The sequence below is a fragment of the Cyanistes caeruleus genome, chromosome 3 (genome assembly GCF_971803275.1).
Source record: "Cyanistes caeruleus chromosome 3, bCyaCae1.hap1.1, whole genome shotgun sequence".
Classification (NCBI taxonomy): domain Eukaryota; kingdom Metazoa; phylum Chordata; class Aves; order Passeriformes; family Paridae; genus Cyanistes; species Cyanistes caeruleus.
In genome coordinates, this window is record NC_141703.1 from 69,624,080 (window position 1) to 69,642,543 (window position 18,464).

The window sequence follows — 18,464 nt, forward strand, 5'->3', positions numbered from 1 at the left end:
TTCTACGTTATTCTACTAATCTGCTGTCATTGATAACCACATAATAATTAGAGAATTTAACCCAAAGCATGTTGATTTGGGAGAAGCTTTGCTTGAAATAAATAGCAATTTCTATGGCAGTTCTGCTTTATAAATGTTATTATTCCCATGATTCCTTTAAATGTCAATACTAAGTGTCCTCAGTTCACCAGAAAGCTCTGCATGTTCTGAAGGGGGGGCGGGTGGGTTCTTCTGCTTGTATGTGTTGATTTTCTGTGTCTGAGGTGGTTGTCAGAGGTAAAATTGACAGTTGTTTTAACTTAACTCTCTTTTCCTGTGCAGCAAAAAGGTGATATCAAATTTTACATCAAGAATGAATTAATATGAAGGAAAAATATTTTAATTCAAACACAACTTTGCATGGAAACATGTCCACATTTCTCATTTTTACAATTCATACAATTTCTGTGGAAATTAGAGGAATTGTATTGAAAAAGGTCTCCCTCCTGAGCTAACCACTTCAGTTGTAGCAGATAAGGTGTTTGACAGAGGTAAAACTGGAATCAAGCTGGACTCCAATCAGTGTCTTTCTTGGGTTCAGATTCAAATTGCATGTGTAGGAGGAGACAAAGAATGGACCTTTTTTTCTTTTCAAAGCAGTATTAATTGGAGAGAATAATCTAGCTTCTTACTGTGTTATAAATGTACCTGTCCATTTCTTAATTACTGTTGTCCTAAGGAACCTTTATTACTGACTGTTCTGCTGATTGAATACATTTGCTGTTAGGGCAATTGGTTACTTGGGGATAAACTAGCCATTTATCAAGAGTATGAGAAGTGTTATGTTGATGAAGCACATCCTTCAATCCAGATGGGAAACTGATATTCCTTAGCAGCCTGAGAAGACAGTTGTAAGAAAAAATAGTTTTGGTGGTGCCATACAGAGGTTTTGAATCTTGAGTGATATGTCAGGAAGAGATCAGGTAAAAAAGTGTCATTCCTTATCACAGGTGCTACCTGTGTAGAGCTCCTCTGTTAGATGTAGATAAGATCTTGACTATTAGAAAATTCAGTTCTAGGAGGAAGATTTTTGTCCCTATTGGTAAGGGCAGAAACATATTTGGAAGCTGCAGGTTACAGTCCTCAATCCTAACAAACCTTCTTCTCATTGTTTTAAAAAAAAGCTGTTTAGCAGTGACTTTGGATGTACTTCCCATAGGCCCTCAACTTTAAGGTGACCTTGCAGATGTGATTTTGTGTGTTCAGTTCACAGAAAGAATTCAACAGCAGAGAGCATTAACATCTTCATCCAAACATATTCATTTTTTATGCTGTTCAATACTTGCTATTTCATCCATAACTCCTGCAATTGGAAGCAATTTAATGGATTACAATTGAAAATAATCCACTTCAGGCATCTAATTTTATCAGTTGATCACTTGGTAAATTCTTACTTATCTTTGATTTAGACTTGTCTTTTTCTGTAGTTTGTTGTATGACCATACCCAAAGACACCTCTGTTAAATATGTACTCTCAGCTTTCATGGTTGCATACCACCTGTATGGTTTTCTGTCTTCCGCAGTGCATTGAAGAAGTCTGTTGTGAGCTATATTAGTGCAAAAAGTGTACAAAAAACTACCAAGTTTTAATATTGAAAATCTTATGCTCTTTGCAGTGAACCACAAGCCATGTGCTATATTGAAACAGCTAATCTTGATGGGGAGACGAATCTTAAAATACGACAGGTAAAACAAACTAAATTTAATATTTTTTCTTTTTTCTTTTAGGTATTTAATATTATAGTTATGAAGCAGCATCTAGCTTGCATGGCAACAATACAAGTGCCTTTTTTTTGTTTGTCTTTTAAAAAGCATCTTTCTTCAAGTGGCTGTAATTTGTCTTTTCAATAGATACAAACCCAAGCAGTAATGCATCATGTGCAAGTGTAAGAAACTAACTTGAAGCAAGTATTTTAAGCCCACAGAGACAAATCAAACAGACCTTGGATGTGTTCTGCTGAAGTCTAGTTAGTGGAATTTAAGTGCTGTACATAAAAACAAAATCAGCTATGCTTGTGATGAGAGTTGCAGTTTCTTCTGTCACAAGTACTATTTTATGATCATTATGCAGAGGCAGAAGCAGAAAAGGATCTTTCTATGTATAAGTTAATTTGTTATCTCTTTGTGGTAAGCAGAATAATTTATTTGGATCTTTCTAGTTTTGTGAGAGTAGTACTGTTGATTATAGTGTTTAGAAATAGTTAAGAATCTTTGGCTTCTTTTATTAAAAGAAAAAGTATTTAGATTGGGATTTTGAAACTGATAATTTGTTTTCAAAAAGCTACATTTGCTCCTCCTTTACTACATTTGTAGAAATGTGATTTACTGTTCCAGATCAGCCTAGTAAGTCAGATCTTGAGCTCTTGTAAGATTTTATTTGCTTCAGGACATGCTTAAAATGCAAAAATATGGCCTTGCTCTGGCTTGCAGTGCTGCAGTCAAATTCTTGCAAAAGAAACACAATATGGATTCCTCTTTTAATAGAAGGGCAGTGGAGTGCTGTGCATGTGCTCAGATTTAGAGTACCAACACTTTATGTTGCAGTTGCTTGGCAGGCTGATCACTAACCTTGAGCAGCATCAGCGCATATTGGCTGCAGTGGCCCAAGAGACATTACACTTCAGAATGACCATATTTAGCAGCCACAATACATCAGTACAGCTGTACTTTGAGAAAAAAGCCAGGCCTGTTCATACTGCTTTTCTCTACTTCCTCCTGCACGTATCCAACTGTGTGTTTTGTCTTGGTTAAAGAGAGGTCATGTGGGTAATGTAAATATCTGTGTAGAGAGTTTCAGTCTTGTTGGTAGGTTCATATGTGTCCATAATGAGACTTCCTTGCAGGAAAGAGTTATTGAATATCAAATTAAAAAAGAAAGCTCCAAAACATAAGAGAAACTGACACCAAGAAAGCAACAACAATAAAAAACCCCACCAAAGCAAAACGGGACCCTGACTAACAAAACTCCACAGATTTAATTACATTTTGGTTGGCAGATGTTAAAAGGAAGCACCATTTTCCTAGGTTGCCTTCTAATAAGAGTTTTTGACAAGAATCTCCTTTGACATGTTCTGTGCAGGGTTTGTCTCAAACTGCTAGTCTCCAGTCCAGGGAAGAGTTGATGAAGGTGTCTGGGAGGATAGAATGTGAAGGACCCAACCGCCATCTCTATGACTTCACTGGAAACTTGCGCTTAGATGGTCAAAGGTATTGACAACAAAGCCATGAATTCATTTGGTTAGGAAAAATGTTTCCTCTTTTCTTTTAGCCTGTTACTCTGAGCACATGCATGTTTTTGCTGGGGAAGAGGTAGTAATCAATATTTATTAATCACAGCATCTGCCAATATAAGATAACACAGTTCTTTCTTCTTGTGAAGCCTTCTGCTTGTCATGGGAGTATTGATTTCTTTGTAATTAATGGTGGTATTTTATTGAAAGGTACATGAAAAGAGAAGAACACAAGGAAATGGTTGAGGTTTTTAGGGTGGTCTTGTTACACAAGACACACAGAGGAAATGGAAATCTTTACCTTTCAACAAGAGCCAAAGGCTGCACCAAGGTCAGATTTGTAGAGAAAACTGATCCCAGAAGCTGGAGGCTTTGTCAGTGTGACTTTGATGTCTACAACTCTTCAAAGAAAAGTATGTAGTTTTTAGTACTCAAAACCATGGGTTATGAGAGGTTGGTAGGAACATACATGCTTTATTTGGCTGTACCATTTCCCTTCACCAAACGTATATTCCTTGGGCAGCTCAGTGCTAGAGTAGCAGATGATCACTTGCATCCCACTTGGAAGTCGTATGTTTAATACGGGCTTTCTCAAATGCTTGTTTAATGGTGCATGTGACATAGTGTGCTTGAAATGGATGGTCTCTTTGCAAGTTCAGTGCATCTCTGTCCTTGATGTGAGAGAAGCCAAGGTCAAGTGCAGAATAAGTTTATTTATGGCTGCCATGTAGGTTCTCAAGTTTTGGATAACTGGAGCAGCTTTGCCCTACTTTGCTTTAGCAGGAATTAGACTTACAGAGGTTTCAGTGCTTTCTTCAGTTGTGTGGAAAATCTAAGCTCATTATATTGGTATTACATTCTTCTCTTATGGTTTGGGGTTGTTTTTATTATCATCTGGGGAGTAAGGCTGGGAGTAAAACTATCTTCTTTAAAGTGTTACCAAGAACTGAAAGATCCATGAACTTCTTCCTTTGCAGCCCAGTTCCTGTTGGTCCAGACCAGATCTTGCTGAGAGGTGCACAACTAAGAAACACTCAGTGGGTCTTGGGTATTGTTGTGTATACAGGACATGACACCAAACTCATGCAGGTAAAGGTTTTACGGGGATTAAGGGTATGTTTTGATGGAAGTTGGTCATCTTTTCTGTATTCTTGTCATTGACTTGATTTTTTTAAATAGTTTGACTCCTAGTTGTTTAAGGTCTGGAGGCCTTGAGGAATACAGGGGTCTGTTGTACTCCAGTTTGGATGTGCACATGTGCAAACACACTGAAGTGAAGGCAGTTCAATGTGTAAGGAGAACTAACTTTCCTCTTAATTTATCTGGGAGCTGGATGACATTTAAAACTGAGGCTTAACAGCTAAGGAAATAGTAATAATCATGGAGATAATTACATTAAAACAACAGTCCTGTATTGCCTTAATGTCAGGGAGTGCCTGGAGAGACCAGCAGCATGTATGTGTTGAGCACTGCTGCTGACCATCAGTGGGATGGACAGCAGGTGCTCTAATGGGCTCTGAAAGTAAAGACCGGGTTTGCTTCTGCATTTTCCTCTTATAAAAACTATTGCTAGGTTCTTTCTCTTCTTTTTTTCCCTGCTGCTGTTCAGAATTCAACCAAAGCACCTCTGAAGAGATCAAATGTGGAGAAGGTGACCAACATGCAGATCCTGGTTTTGTTCTGTATTCTCCTGGTAATGGCCCTTGTGAGTTCTGTAGGTGCCTTATTATGGAACAGAACACACGGCGAAGTCGTCTGGTACCTTGGCTCCAACAGTGAGTATGCAGGCACTGAGCCAGCAATGTATCAGACTGTAGGGGCAGGCAGGCTCTTACCTTCACTGAATTAATGCATAAAATAAGAAATAAAACCCCCCAAAACTCCACATCTTGCTAGTTTTTGATGACCTAATATTTTCTTTTTTTTTGAGAATAGTCTGACATAAGTGAACTTCCCAGTGAGGCTTCTAAAGTTTAGGTAAATATGACTGGACTAGAACCCAAGGAGCAGGGTGGAAACAGAAGAGAAGGGCAAGAGTTACTCTTGGATATCTGGTGTTCACTTCTTTCATCTCTGTGGAGATACCATACACCGATTTTTTTCTCAGAAGAGGTCATGTACTGCAGCCTTATGTGTGTCTGACTGTATTTGATTGCAGGGTGGGGAGTATCAGTCTGATGCTGACTTCAGCTTTATGCTTATGTACAGATGCAAAGGATTTATCTTTATTTTTTTCAGTTAGAAATGCTGATCGGCTCTTTTAGAGAAAATCGAAATGCTAAATGTCACAATTCTTATTTATTGGGTAAAGTTTCTGTCCTTGGCTTCTGTTACTTTGTTGTGAGAAAACTGATCTCTTAGCATGGTTATTTGAAGGGTTTTATTTGATTTCGTTCTTAGTCCTCAAATTTGTTAGCTCATTATTGAAGATGAACAGTGAAATACTCCCCAGTAGATTTTTGAGGAGGTTGCATTAGCTATAAAATGTGGTGTTAAAAGCATTTTGAGATGCAGATCTTAAAGCAGCTATCACAAACTGCAAATGGCTTGTCTGCTGATGATGCAAAACAGATGGCAAGTGTATCTTCTGCAGTTTAAGAATTGTAGTTGTGGTAGTAATGAAAAAGAATCACATAGGAAGAGCATGGAAATGCCCCATATTTGACTCTGGGCTTTGGTAGTTGTAATGTCTTCTTGTAGCAGTGTCAGCAACTTTCAGAATTTCTTGCCTGCTCCCCGCCTTGTTTTTTATGAGTAAGTTTAAATTTGTGCCTTCCAATGACGGAAGTAATACTGGAAAAGATGAATGGAATGAACTCTTGAACTTGCAATATAAAACAGGTGCAACTTGCAATAGACTAGGATGACATTACAGTCTGTTTAGATGCCTTTTTGTAAATTGAATGCACAACTTCTATACCTTCCGTAACTGCTGCACACAGGAAAGACACTTTTTCAGGTTGGGCAGGTAGATGTTAAATTTTGGTTGAATGTCTCACCTGTGTAAAAATTGTATTGGAAGATCTTCCAATACCATGCATACTTCTGCTTTCTGTCAGCTTATCAAAGATACGGAATTAGGGTGTACTTACACTTTCAGGTGCCTTTGTCCAAACTCTGATCTTTATTAGGATTCGGCAATTTTCTCTGGATTCTCTCTCCTCCTAGTTTGCTCCCCTGACTTCTAATTAACTTCTGATGCTGAAAACCCTTAGTTGTGGACTCTGACCTCGTTGTGCTGAGTGTTCTGTGTGCTGACTGAAGTGCCTCTCTAAGTTTCTAGGGAAGTGGAGAGCATACAAATGTGGAGACTTTGATTGTAAAGAGCTGTGGGCAGCACCTTGAATGGGAGCCTTCATCCTGTGTCTCTGCTGGGCCTTGGACATTGCTGCTGGCTGTCTATAAATGTTTCCCCTTCCCTTCAGGACCAGTTGTGATGGCAGACTTATTTGGGCAAGTTGCCCAGTGTTGTCACCATTGATAACAGCTTCTTTGCTTAAGCAGGGTGCCTCAATTCATATACTAGGCAACTGTTCAACAGTCAGCTTGTTCTCATCAATTTTTTAGTAAGAGTAAATTCTCAATTCTGACAATGATGTCAGATTTTAGAACTAATTTTGGTGTTTATTTTTTTGTTTCCTAGCTCCACTGAGGCAAGTAGGCGCTTCCTGAGAGATGATTATATTACTAGTGACACTGGGGGCTCTTAATTGGGCAGTTGACACACTAGATAAATGTTTAAATTGGGTTATAGTGGGGAATATTGTGCTTCTCACCATCTGTCTGACAAAAATTATTCAGAAAGTGTTCTGTTCTTTTATATATAGCCTCACCAACCTTGCCCTCCTTCACCTGGTATAAAATGCATGGGTTCTGTGGGTGTTTTATCTGTCTTCTATTGAAATCAATATTAAAATGGCCCTTACACTAGGCATCAACACACTAGCTGATTATTTTAGCTTTGCTAAATCTGATTAGGTGAAGTGCATAAAGATGATTGCCTCTGTACCACTCAGATATGTCTGCTAAAGTTATGTGTCTTTTGATCCACAGAAATGCTGTCTGTCAACTTTGGATACAATCTGCTGACGTTTATAATCTTGTACAACAACCTTATTCCAATCAGCCTTCTGGTGACATTGGAAGTTGTCAAGTTTACTCAGGCTCTTTTTATAAATTGGGTAAGTAGCAAGAATGAATGTATCTCAGTTCTGGATGTTGACATTTAAAATAAAAACCCACTTAACATCTTAGCAAGATTTTCTAGTTACTTTTCTGATGCAACTTCTGGGAAAGGAAGGGAGAAACTCAGCATTTATTCTATACCAGTTCTGTGTTTCACAGGAAATGAAAAGATCTAGTCACAGGAAAGTCCTATGTGCAAATGATGACTTGTATTTTAGGCTTTTAGGATGAGAAGGAAGTGTCAGCTCTTGGTTGAAGGAGGTCTCTCTGCTGACTCACACGTTCACTAATTATCTTTTGAAAACTCTTTGGTATCTTATAGCTTCTCTCAGACACAGCAGAGGGAAAGACTAGACTTGTTTGAAGGTGTGGAGTTTGTTTTTGATTTTTTTTGGGGGGGGGGGTTGGGGTTGTTTTTTGTTTTTTTTTTTTAACATCCTGAGGCTGGCCTTAAGGTCACCTCTGAAATGGACCATAATGTTTTTGTAAGGAAATAAGCTGATGCTGCCTCCCACAACCAAACAGTGATTACTCTGTTCAGGGAATCTTTGACTTTAAAATGTCTTTCAAGTTCTGTAGTGATGGCTATTAAGCTGGACAAAACCAAGAGGAATACCTTTTGTTGGTATACATTAATCCTTGGATTTAGAGTAATGTAGTAGGTTCCTATAAAACACGTGTAAGTGAAGTTTAATATGTCTGTTCCCTGAGCTGCTTGTAATGTGGTAGAGATGTGTATCAGAAGTTGCTTTGGTTTGTGCAGCTGTTTCTTTGTAATAACGGAAGAAGTTTATTTCATGGAGACACTAAAATTCTGTCATAGATGTAGCTGGAACAACTGATTGTTGTAACTGAACACCTATGTTTAGCATGGCTGATGCATGAACTTCTTTCTGCTGGACTAAGTTTGGGTTTTTTCTGTTACACCTTTAGTTTATTAACGACCTGTAGCTGAATTTGTCTTTTCTCATGCCCATGTAGGATGGAGGTATACTTTGGAAAAGAGGCACACATATTCATCCTGGGATGATGTTTGTCTCAAGCATTCAGAATGCCTGGTGCTAGCATTAAGACAGTCAAGCCAAGTTGAAGCTGACTAAAAGAACAGAGACTTTAATGTTTAATTTTCATAACATAAGTCTTAATTTTGCTCTCATTTTAGGACATTGATATGTATTACCCTGAAACAGATACACCTGCAATGGCCAGGACCTCAAACCTTAATGAGGAACTTGGGCAGGTAAGATAACATTTTCTTAAGTGTCATGAGTGTGGTATATTCTCTCAAGAGTGAAGGTACGAGAGCAAGATGTACAAGATTTGGACAAGATGTATAAATCAGCTTTATTTTGTTGCTCTGTGGCTCAGGTTAATGGGATGTTTTTATTTTCTCTAGTCTGAGTCTTACAAGGAGATAATGATATATCACAGGATTAAATGTAATGTCATATGGGCAGTTTTATGTTTGGGAATTGAAACCATTTCAAATGGTGACTCTCAACTTTATTCTCAAAGGTGTTGGAGAGATGCTCTGTGATTTTGGTTGTCTGTACAGAACAGAATATACAGAGCTAAACTTGGCTGAAGAGCAGGCCAACAGCCTAGACTATTATTAGTTTTTGATGTTTCTGACTAATTCAGAGAAGATACAAATAAAAAAAGTCATATAGTTGTATTCCTAATTTAGATATTGTGTTCCTTCAGGCATTTTTATTTTCCTTTCAGATAAAGGTAAATATTATTATATTTATATTAAATATATTAAATTCTAGTTGTTGTAGGTTTGCTTGTTCTGCAAATAACATTTCTTCAAATTGGAAGGGCTTCCCAAAACAAGCTTACTGGAAAATATGAGTTTGCTTTTGGAATTTTGTAGTACTGTTGAGAAATGGTAGCTTTTCTCCTTGACCATCAAGGTTATAGGTCTGTAACTGAACTACATAAACTTCATAACTGGCATGAGTTTAGTATTGGAGACACCTCTTGTGTATTTAAAATACATAATAATGCCCTGCTCAGGAGGGGGGTATTATGCTTAATATGATCACCATTTTTCTTATGAATGCTGAAATTTGATTTTTGTTTAAATCACTTTGATGTGATGTTATCAATCTCCAAATTATGGTGCTATTTTTACCTGAAGTAAAGGATGTGTGACATAATGTATGTTGGTGGTCCATATGTTATTTTCAGGAGTGGCTTACTAGTGACTCTGGGTAACTCGACTGATTTTTTTTTTTAATTCTTTAATTGAATTACATGTTCACAGGTGCCCTTGATATTTTTGTTTCATGGTGAAATTATTAATGACTTAAAATTCCTCAGAAGTTGGGGTGCCCACTTTGAGTTCTGGCTTGCAAAGGCTCCCTTTCCAATGCTGTTTTCAGTAGCAGTGTAGTGCATAGCTAAAGGATTACCTTAACAAGTACTGTAGTGCACTGTCTTCAACAGAATGGCAATAATAGAGGAAAAACTGCTTCTAACTCTAGTCAAATTATTTTGGTCTTCAAGTTGTCTAACTCATGTTATCACCATCCCTTCCTACATGTTGCTGTACGAAAGTCTTACCTGGTACAGAGGTACAACTGTGGTATTAACTGGCTATTAGTTTTGGTCTTTTGTGACCACCTTTGAATCTGCTTATGCTCCAAGAGGTCATGCTGCTTTGATGGGGCTGCCTCCAAGTTCTACCTTGAAGTCACTGTTTCCATAAAGGGATTGTTACTTTGGGCAGTGCTGGCTGTGGTGGTGTGTTGCGTACTTCAGGACTGCTCATGACTGGACATCAGAAGAAACAGCTTTTGTATGCCTGCAGAATACCAGTTGGACTTAATCTAGTGTATTCTGTGTTTATTGATAGGGGAAAAAAAAATCCCCTAACATTACTGATGATTTTGGAAGCAAAAAATGTTTTCAGTGTGTAAAATTCCAGTGATCCTTCAACAATCCTAAGAGTCTTCATTTCCAGCCTCACTATTTGAGATTAGTGCAGTTGAAAGATTTGGTAAATATCCAAGTAGTACAACCAAGTAAATCTCTAGTGACCACACTAGAGCCTTGGCTGTAGATACCTACTGTTTGAGCCCTTCCACATTTAGAGATAAAGAATTAATGCAGTTAAATAATTTGCCTGATTATTTTTCTGTAGATTTGGTAGACAAATCAAGCTGTAATAAGCCTGCATTGGCCAATATTGTGACATTTGAGCAATGTCTCTGAGAATCTTCCTGTTTTCTACTTTGAGTTTTATTACTATGCAAATTGAAAATCAGACTTGTTTTTTCCCTTCCAGGTAAAATACCTGTTTTCTGATAAAACAGGTACTCTAACATGCAATATCATGAACTTTAAGAAATGCAGTATTGCTGGAGTGACATATGGGTAGGTATGACTTTTTAAAAAATTCTGTAGCTTAATGCATGCTTACTACTGGTACAAAATTTTATACTGGAAAAGAATTAGAACATTCTGTTCTTCAATTTATATTCTAGCATATTTTGTGGTCTTAATTAATAGCTTTAATTTTCCTGTCCTGCAGCACAAATTATAAAAGTCAAACCTGGGAAGCATTTCACATGAAGTAAAGAAACTTGCTTCCTAACTTTCCTGATAATGATTTAAACAAAATCAGAAGTTCTAAATAAGCCCTGGCCTCTCAAGAGGGAAGAAGTTGCAGCCCAAGTGTAGCAATTCTCAGTTATATTTTTGTGACTTGAGAAGAACCAGCATTTTCTTAGAACAGTGTAGTTGTAGTTATAAAGCTTGCACAAGAGGGATACGTATTTACTGATTTTATTCTGTTCTGTCAAAAGGATCCATTTGAGTCATCTAAGTCTTTGTATTTGCTTCATGTTAAATGGGTAGTCTTAAGATCTCGGTGCAAGTTAACCTTTGAATTTCATGTTAGCTAAATTAGATATCTCAAAAGGCAGAAAATTCGATTCAAATGTATGAACAGCTGAACCCATGGTTCCAGCATATGTTTTTGTAGGATGACTCATTGATCTTCGCCTTCTACCTATTTTTTTTTTGGTTACTAAAGTGGAATAAATGTTCTTTTTTCCTTTTTCTACTCCTCAGTCACTTTCCTGAGTTGGAAAGAGAACGTTCATCAGAAGACTTCAGGTAAATACATTCCAAGATGTTTGCGTTCTGTATAGCAGAGTATATATAGAGTACAGTCTATATAAAGACTGCTTTCCAATTTGGGACTGGAAGAAGCCCAAGGGAGGAATGCGTTTGAGAAAAATGGTCTTCCAGTGGGAGCCTAATGCACAGCTGGTGGGTGGTGATGGATCTACTCTTCTGCCTAGAGATTTCAAATGTGAAGGGGGTGAGGAATAGGGCTGGGGTGGCTGGGATGCTAATGTAGTGCTTATTTATAATTGCAGACAGTCAAGTTAAAAGCTAAAATTAACCTACTTTGCAGGAACCTTACCCCTAGCTAGAGACTGATTGTTGCTCTTTGTAATCACTAAATTCAGGCCTGAAAAGGGACTTCTTTATTAAAATGCTATGTTTTAATAATTAAACTGGGAGAGAGCTTGATATGTAGGCCTATCATGCTCAGAAATTCCTGCTCCTTTTTATTGGGAACTTTAATGAATAGAGATGATGGGTCTGTCCCATGCCACAGAAATGAGTGAAGACCCAGAGGTGTTAAACAGGTATCAGTGAAGCATGTTGAGATTATTGGGAAAGAGGGGAAGAGCCAGGGAGGGCTGACATGGATTTGAATGGCAAATATAGGGAAGAAGTGAATTCCCACCCAAGAAACAGGTAAACACTGAATGCTGTTAGAAAAGCACTTGGTAATGAGCTAAGCTGCGCTTCTCCACTGGTCCAGCTCATTTTGATGATCATGTTTTAGGAAGGTGATAAAGCGATATGTTTCTTCTGCTGAGATGTAATTTCTGTGGATTCCTCCTTTCTTCCAATATATTGCTGTTTCTTTCATTGCTGTGTTTTCTTTCATTGTACCTTTGTTTTCTATTCAGTTCTGTGAAAGGTTTTTTTCCTAGGTACTTACTTGGAGTACTCAGACTTAAAATCCCCCAGGGGTCAGCTTGAAGCAGAATGCTCTGTCTAGGGAGGGAACTTAGGGATATTGAACTTCCATCTATTTTATGAGCAAGCTGCCCTGAAATCCATTTATCTTAAATATGCTTAAAAACTGCTGTTGCTACATCTGTTCCAGGAGCTGCATTGCCACTTGAATCGTCTGAAGTACACTGTCAACCATAACCGTTTTGGTTTTCTTGCTGGTGTTCTTTTTCAGCACTTGCTGCATTACTCATATGATCTTTTCACAATGCTTTCAAGGACACTGAAGTCTTACTGGGATTTTTAAATTTGCTTCCCAAGAAAATAGATGAAGTACTAAGATTGGCAATGTTGCCACTTGTTTGAATATGCTTGTTTTGCTCTGCAGCCAGCTACCTCCTTCCACCAGTGAATCATGTGAATTTGATGACCCAAGACTGCTGCAAAACATTGAAAATGATCATGTAAGTCTGCTCTTTGAATATCACGCCTCTTAAATGCCCTATTCTAGGCTTGTCTGGAATTGAATGCTGAACAAATCTATTTGTGTGATTAAGTCTGTTCTGTGAGTGTGTCATGCAAGCACAGAGGGGATAAATTGGAATCAAAATAGCTCCCTCCAACGCCTTTCTGCCCACTTGTCTTACAATTGAATTAAAGAAGCAATGGCATTGATATGGATTCTAGCTACCTATAAGGCAGCTTCATATATTCTGTTGTATATGGGAGACAATGCTTTGTAAAAGGTTATGATAGAAATTAAAATTCTTTCGAAGAAAAACTACTTGGAGTGTTGAATCATCTACGCCATTTTTAACTGTAATCTGTAGCACTGCAAGGTGATTTTGGAATGAGCCTTAAGTATTGCACGTGTTTGGAATTCTAGTTATGTAAAGGATGTAAGAGATGGGATTTAATTGCAAATTCAAGTTTGGCATGAGCCTTAGTGATTAGTAGTCTTAGCCTAGCTGTTGAGTCCTAAAGGGACCTAGTCTTTAAAGTGTCAGTTCATTGTTTATTTGGAAATCATATGGCTATGAAGTGTCTGACTGGACACCAGACAATTAATTCACTTGCCAAAAAGCATGACCCTTGTTCTCTGCAGGCTGTCTCACAATATGGGGTCTGAGCATTGGCAAGCGCAAACTCAGATCAGCTGATTGCTCTCCTTAGACATTGTGGCTTCTGTAACTGCGCTGGTTAAGTGTAGTATGAGCATCTGAAATATAGTTGCAATATACAGTTCGTGTGGAGGAAAGCTTTGCTTTCTGTTCTGCTGTGCAGTACTTAAGAACTGCAGCATGGTGCAGATGCCATAAGGGAATGATTACTTGGTGTGGCACTGTGTGTTCTGCAGGGTGATGGAGCCTAAAGGTGACGCCTGTGCTCTAACCTCCAGCAAGGTGACGCTCTCAGGACAGTGCCCTGGTTTCCTATCTGGCTTTTGTAATCGTGTACACTGGAAGGATTTCCCACTGGACATGACTTGCAGCCAAGATTTGTGCATTGTCCTGTTCCTTTGTGTCCTGTTTGTTCATTTATGGCTACAGTTATGGCTTATGGCAGTTGCTGGCTCCAGGTATTCATTCTGGTTTAGGAGTAGACTGCAGATAAAATGCCTTTGAGCTCTTTCTGGCTGCTGCTGTTGTAGGTATGCATCGAGAAAGATGCTTTGATATATTTTAATAGACTCTGTAGAAGGGATGTATCTCAAATGAGCTGTAAGATGGAATTTCTCACCCAGTCTTGAGATGGCCCCTTATTTTGGGGTTACCTAATTATTTGATCTTCCCTGGGTAGTTTCTGCTTTGGGGGATAGAAGAATTATATGCTGTCATAGCAGGTGAATGAGGGATTTTGGTAGCTTCCTTAAGTGTCATTTAATCTAGACTAGCTCGGAAGTCTTCTACACTGAACCTTTTTGTATCCAGTTTCCTTTTTGCTGTTCACTTAAGCAGACAAATACTGATGTCATTGTACAGCTGACTGTTGGGCTGAGCATATTGTGTGAGCTCAGCCCTCAGACAGTCAGTGGGGAAATCACTGGTTAATGAGAAATACCTTGTGTAAGGCTGAAGATAACTTTTCAGAGCCTGTCTGTACTGGAGCAATGGGTGCCACCCTCTGGCAAGTGGTGATTTAGCACAGGGCTTGGGAATGCAAGGACTACTTGTGACAGTTTGCTGAGCATGTTCAGGTCTATTTGTCAGGATATGGGTGAGAGGAGGGCTGAGTTCCAGGGTAGTGGTAGAGGGAAGGGTTTTCTAGCTTTGCATTAGGTCAGCTGCTGAGATGCATAAACCGCTTCTTTCTGTCTAAAAATCTGTATTATTAAAATCTATATTATCTTATTTTTTACAGCTGATGGATAGCTGCAGATGCCATTTGCAGATGTCTGTCAACGTAGTGAACTGTGGTGAAAAACTGAAGTGTTCTAGCATAAGCTACCTAGTGAAGTTAGATGGTGCTGTAGTGGGGCAACTAATTTCCTCTAAACATTTGCCCTTTTGCAGCTGAGTCTGTAAGTGTGATCTCTTACAAACTCTCACTAAGTGTTTCATTGCTCTGGTCTTGAAGATTTGAATTTTTTTTTTTTTTTTTTTTTTTTTTTTAGTTCAGTCACAAGTGTTAGTTTAAAACTGTCTCAGTGCCAAGTAATTTTCTTTCCAGGTTGAAAATAAAAAATTATGTACTTGTACTCATGAGACTGTCTTCCATCTGCTAGGAAGATTTTTAGCATCCTGCATCACCTCTAAATTTCATAGCTCTTCTGGGCCATTGGTGTGTAAGGGCTGACTGATAGCCAAATCCACTTTTGAACAGCAGTTAAAGAATTATTGTCCTGTAGGAATTGTTCCAGGGAAAAATAACTTGTCTTGAAAACCTGTGGAGGTTTCTCTTGGCTGCTCTGGTATTTTAATGTGGAAGAAAGTATCTAGCTTTGTCTGCCTGTGCTTTTTCTTTGTGTCACCTTCTGTTGGATAAGCTGTGCAGCTGTACCAAGTGTACAATGCTGTCTTGTTTCTATAGAGAACATGGCATAAATTCTTAGTCTAATAAGGAAAGATCTGTTTTCTTCTAAGACTAGAAGGAATGTTTGGTGAATATGGTAGATGGTTTTTATCTTGGTGCTTGCTAGTTGCATATGTGCTGTGAATTAACTGAGCACAGATATGCCAGCCTGTTTGAATGTGGGCTTATGTTTTACACTGATGATAGGAGAGCAGGGAAGGAGGTCAAAGAGTGGAGGAATTAACAGACTTGGTTTTCGTCTTAGACTCCTGTCTAAGAATCCTTCCAGGATTCTCTCTGAACTTCATCTGCGAATTTTGATTTGCATATGAACTTTCTTCTGTCTGTGGCCCCCAAATTATCTCTTGTCTAAGAAGCAGCAAACATGGTATAGCTGCAGTTGCCTGAATTGGTTCAGTGAGTACACATGATGAGTACTTTAGCAGCTGGCCAGGCAGAACAGACAAACTGTTGTGCTCACATTGAACCTTTACTACACTGGAAGTGTTTGTTTAGACCTCACCAACACGTCTGCTTATTCTTGTGTAGTGTGTGGGAACTGAGGCTATTATCCCATCAAGCATTGTTGAAATGACAGCTATCATCAGCTGATTGTTAATTCTATAGGAAAGCAGAACCAGAAAAATGTACCACAGCTAACTGGGATGAAAAACTGGGATTTGAAATACAGTAGGGGGAAAAAACATGTTCAGGTGATGAAAGCCTATGGGAGTCTCTAGTTCAGATTGCTGGAAAACTGTCCAAACACATCATTTTATAGCTCACAATTAAGTTGTTAGAGCTTGGTGAGATATATTTTTCTCTCATCTGCTTTTGTTCTTATTGTGCGTGGGACTTCAGTACTTTTGTTCAAGTACAAGGCAGTATCTTTAATTATAGGTCATGTCTCATTGGTTTTGGACAAGGTAAACTTGCATTTGACTCTCTTGATATTCAAAAGCTGGTTAATGTCTTCTCTCAGTCTGTGCCTGAAGTATCTTGGTCTCTTCCAGTCCTGCCAGCTTCACTGTTCTGGAGTTGCCCAACATGGCTGGATCTTCACACTGCTCTCCAGATACTTTAGTGAACTAAATGGTAGGAAGTTTATATCTTTTTAAGATGGTGAGTTGTAATTCTCCTTGGTAATTAAGTACTTAAGCATTTTCAGTTTTTCTTGGCAGAATGTGCCACTTACATGCAAGGTAGTAAGATCAGGTTGTTAGACTGTGCTTTAATATCCCACTGGCCATTTCTAGGCCATTTGCTCAAAAAACTGTCAGTCCTGCTCACCTGGAAATACTGTGAATGGAGGCACTGATCTGATGCTGCTACAATTAAAGGAAAGATGGAAGGTATCTTTAACTTCACATTCAAATTCCTTGTAAATGTATCAGGCGCTTAAACAGTTGAGAAAAATAGTTTGTCTTAAGAGTGAAGATTCCAGATAAGGACATGTGTGACACATCCAGATGGGAAGCTCTGCACGGTGCAGTTTGCTCCCCAAAAGACTGAGGCTTGTCTCAGTGTTTTGTTCCTCTAAATACAGGAACCATGAAGGGATGAAAACTTGTTTTCTGACCAGTGGTCTGCTTGATAATGGAGGGTGCTGTGCCTACTAGATAGCTAAACTTTGCTTTCACTGAGGATAGTTCTTCATAGGTAACAATCCAGCAACTGCTTCCAGAAGTAGGAAACCATAGCAATGTGTGTGTGGTACTCAGCTGGTAGGGGCAGCAAACAAAATAATTCACACAGTGGAATATATTGCTTGTGTAGATGTTTTTACACTAGCTTTTTCATGGATTTTTGGGGAAAAAAACAAACAGGGAAGAAGTTGGCTTTCACCCAGAGTTATTGGCACACAGGGAGAAAAATGAGGGAGGAAGGCACTTAAAATGTGATCTACCTGTGGACTAATGAATAAGAGATCAAACTATGTAATCTTTGTTCCAACTACAGATGAACAGAGAACTAAAACATGGGGTGGGAAGAAATAAATCTGACCTTAGCACGTGAACAGGCAAGAAACATCTCACAGAGACCATCACTAAGAATTTGACTACTGAGATGTCAGAGACTTGATAGGGGAACTTAAGTAATAAAGCAGAATTGGTTAAGCTGTGGGGCTTCTGTCCTGTGCTAGGATTCAGATCAGCATATTGGAAGGGGTATGTTACCACAAAAGCCATTAACAGATTTTCTGTTCACGGGTCCAAAGCAGGAATTTGAGTGTTCTACCCTGATTCATGTCTGTGCAACAAATATTGTCAGTGCTGCAATAATACAGAAAGGAAACAAATGACAGCTGTGTGGAGGAGCTGTTGTGATAAACTGGGCCTCTGGTGATCTGTTGCAACAGAATTGGAAGATTGCCCTGTAATACATTGTGAGCTGTGAAAATACGAAGACAGCAGCAAATTATGTTGCTGGCTTGAAAACATAGATACATACTTAGGAAGGATTAAAATCCATGTCACTAGTAGAAACAGGTTGTTACCAGCTGATAGAACATATACTATGAAAGCTTGTTAATGGGTTAGGTGATAAAAATGTAAGACAGACATCAAAGGTCTGCAGCAACAGATGCTGAAATAAGAATCTGGCAGGCTGTACCTTTTGACAGGGAGATAAACCTTTGATTACTTTGACTGGAAATGATGGAACAGCAGTAACCTCTTCACTATAATTTGCTGTGGACTTAGTCAGATAGTAGTGTGTAAATATATGTTCATTTTCCTGAACACAGCCTCTGCACCCCAGCATGTCAAAAGCAACAACTCTTGTTATTGTAGTGGCATGTGACCATAAAATTTGGAAGTTTCAGTATACAAATGTAAAGGTCTTGTATGAAACAGTTACTTTGAAAATATTCATGGCAAAGTACATGAAGTAAAACAAGAATATAGAGTTTGGATCTTCAGTCTTTTTATTATACTACTTTTTGATATGCTTACT

The 18,464-nt window shown here is 38.5% G+C and overlaps 1 protein-coding gene across 28 annotated transcripts in view; it reads left to right on the plus strand.

Annotated features, from left to right (window-relative positions):
- Positions 1-18,464, plus strand: part of ATP8A2 (ATPase phospholipid transporting 8A2) — a 314,521-nt gene that overhangs the window by 58,306 nt on the left and 237,751 nt on the right. For all 28 annotated transcript variants that reach the window (XM_086881722.1, XM_086881730.1, XM_086881745.1 and 25 more), the window contains 9 exons: positions 1,656-1,725; positions 3,119-3,246; positions 4,247-4,358; positions 4,879-5,044; positions 7,323-7,450; positions 8,617-8,694; positions 10,747-10,835; positions 11,535-11,579; positions 12,886-12,961. In XM_086881722.1, the coding sequence (XP_086737848.1) occupies positions 1,656-1,725; positions 3,119-3,246; positions 4,247-4,358; positions 4,879-5,044; positions 7,323-7,450; positions 8,617-8,694; positions 10,747-10,835; positions 11,535-11,579; positions 12,886-12,961 (892 nt within the window). The remainder of the gene's footprint in view (positions 1-1,655; positions 1,726-3,118; positions 3,247-4,246; positions 4,359-4,878; positions 5,045-7,322; positions 7,451-8,616; positions 8,695-10,746; positions 10,836-11,534; positions 11,580-12,885; positions 12,962-18,464) is intronic.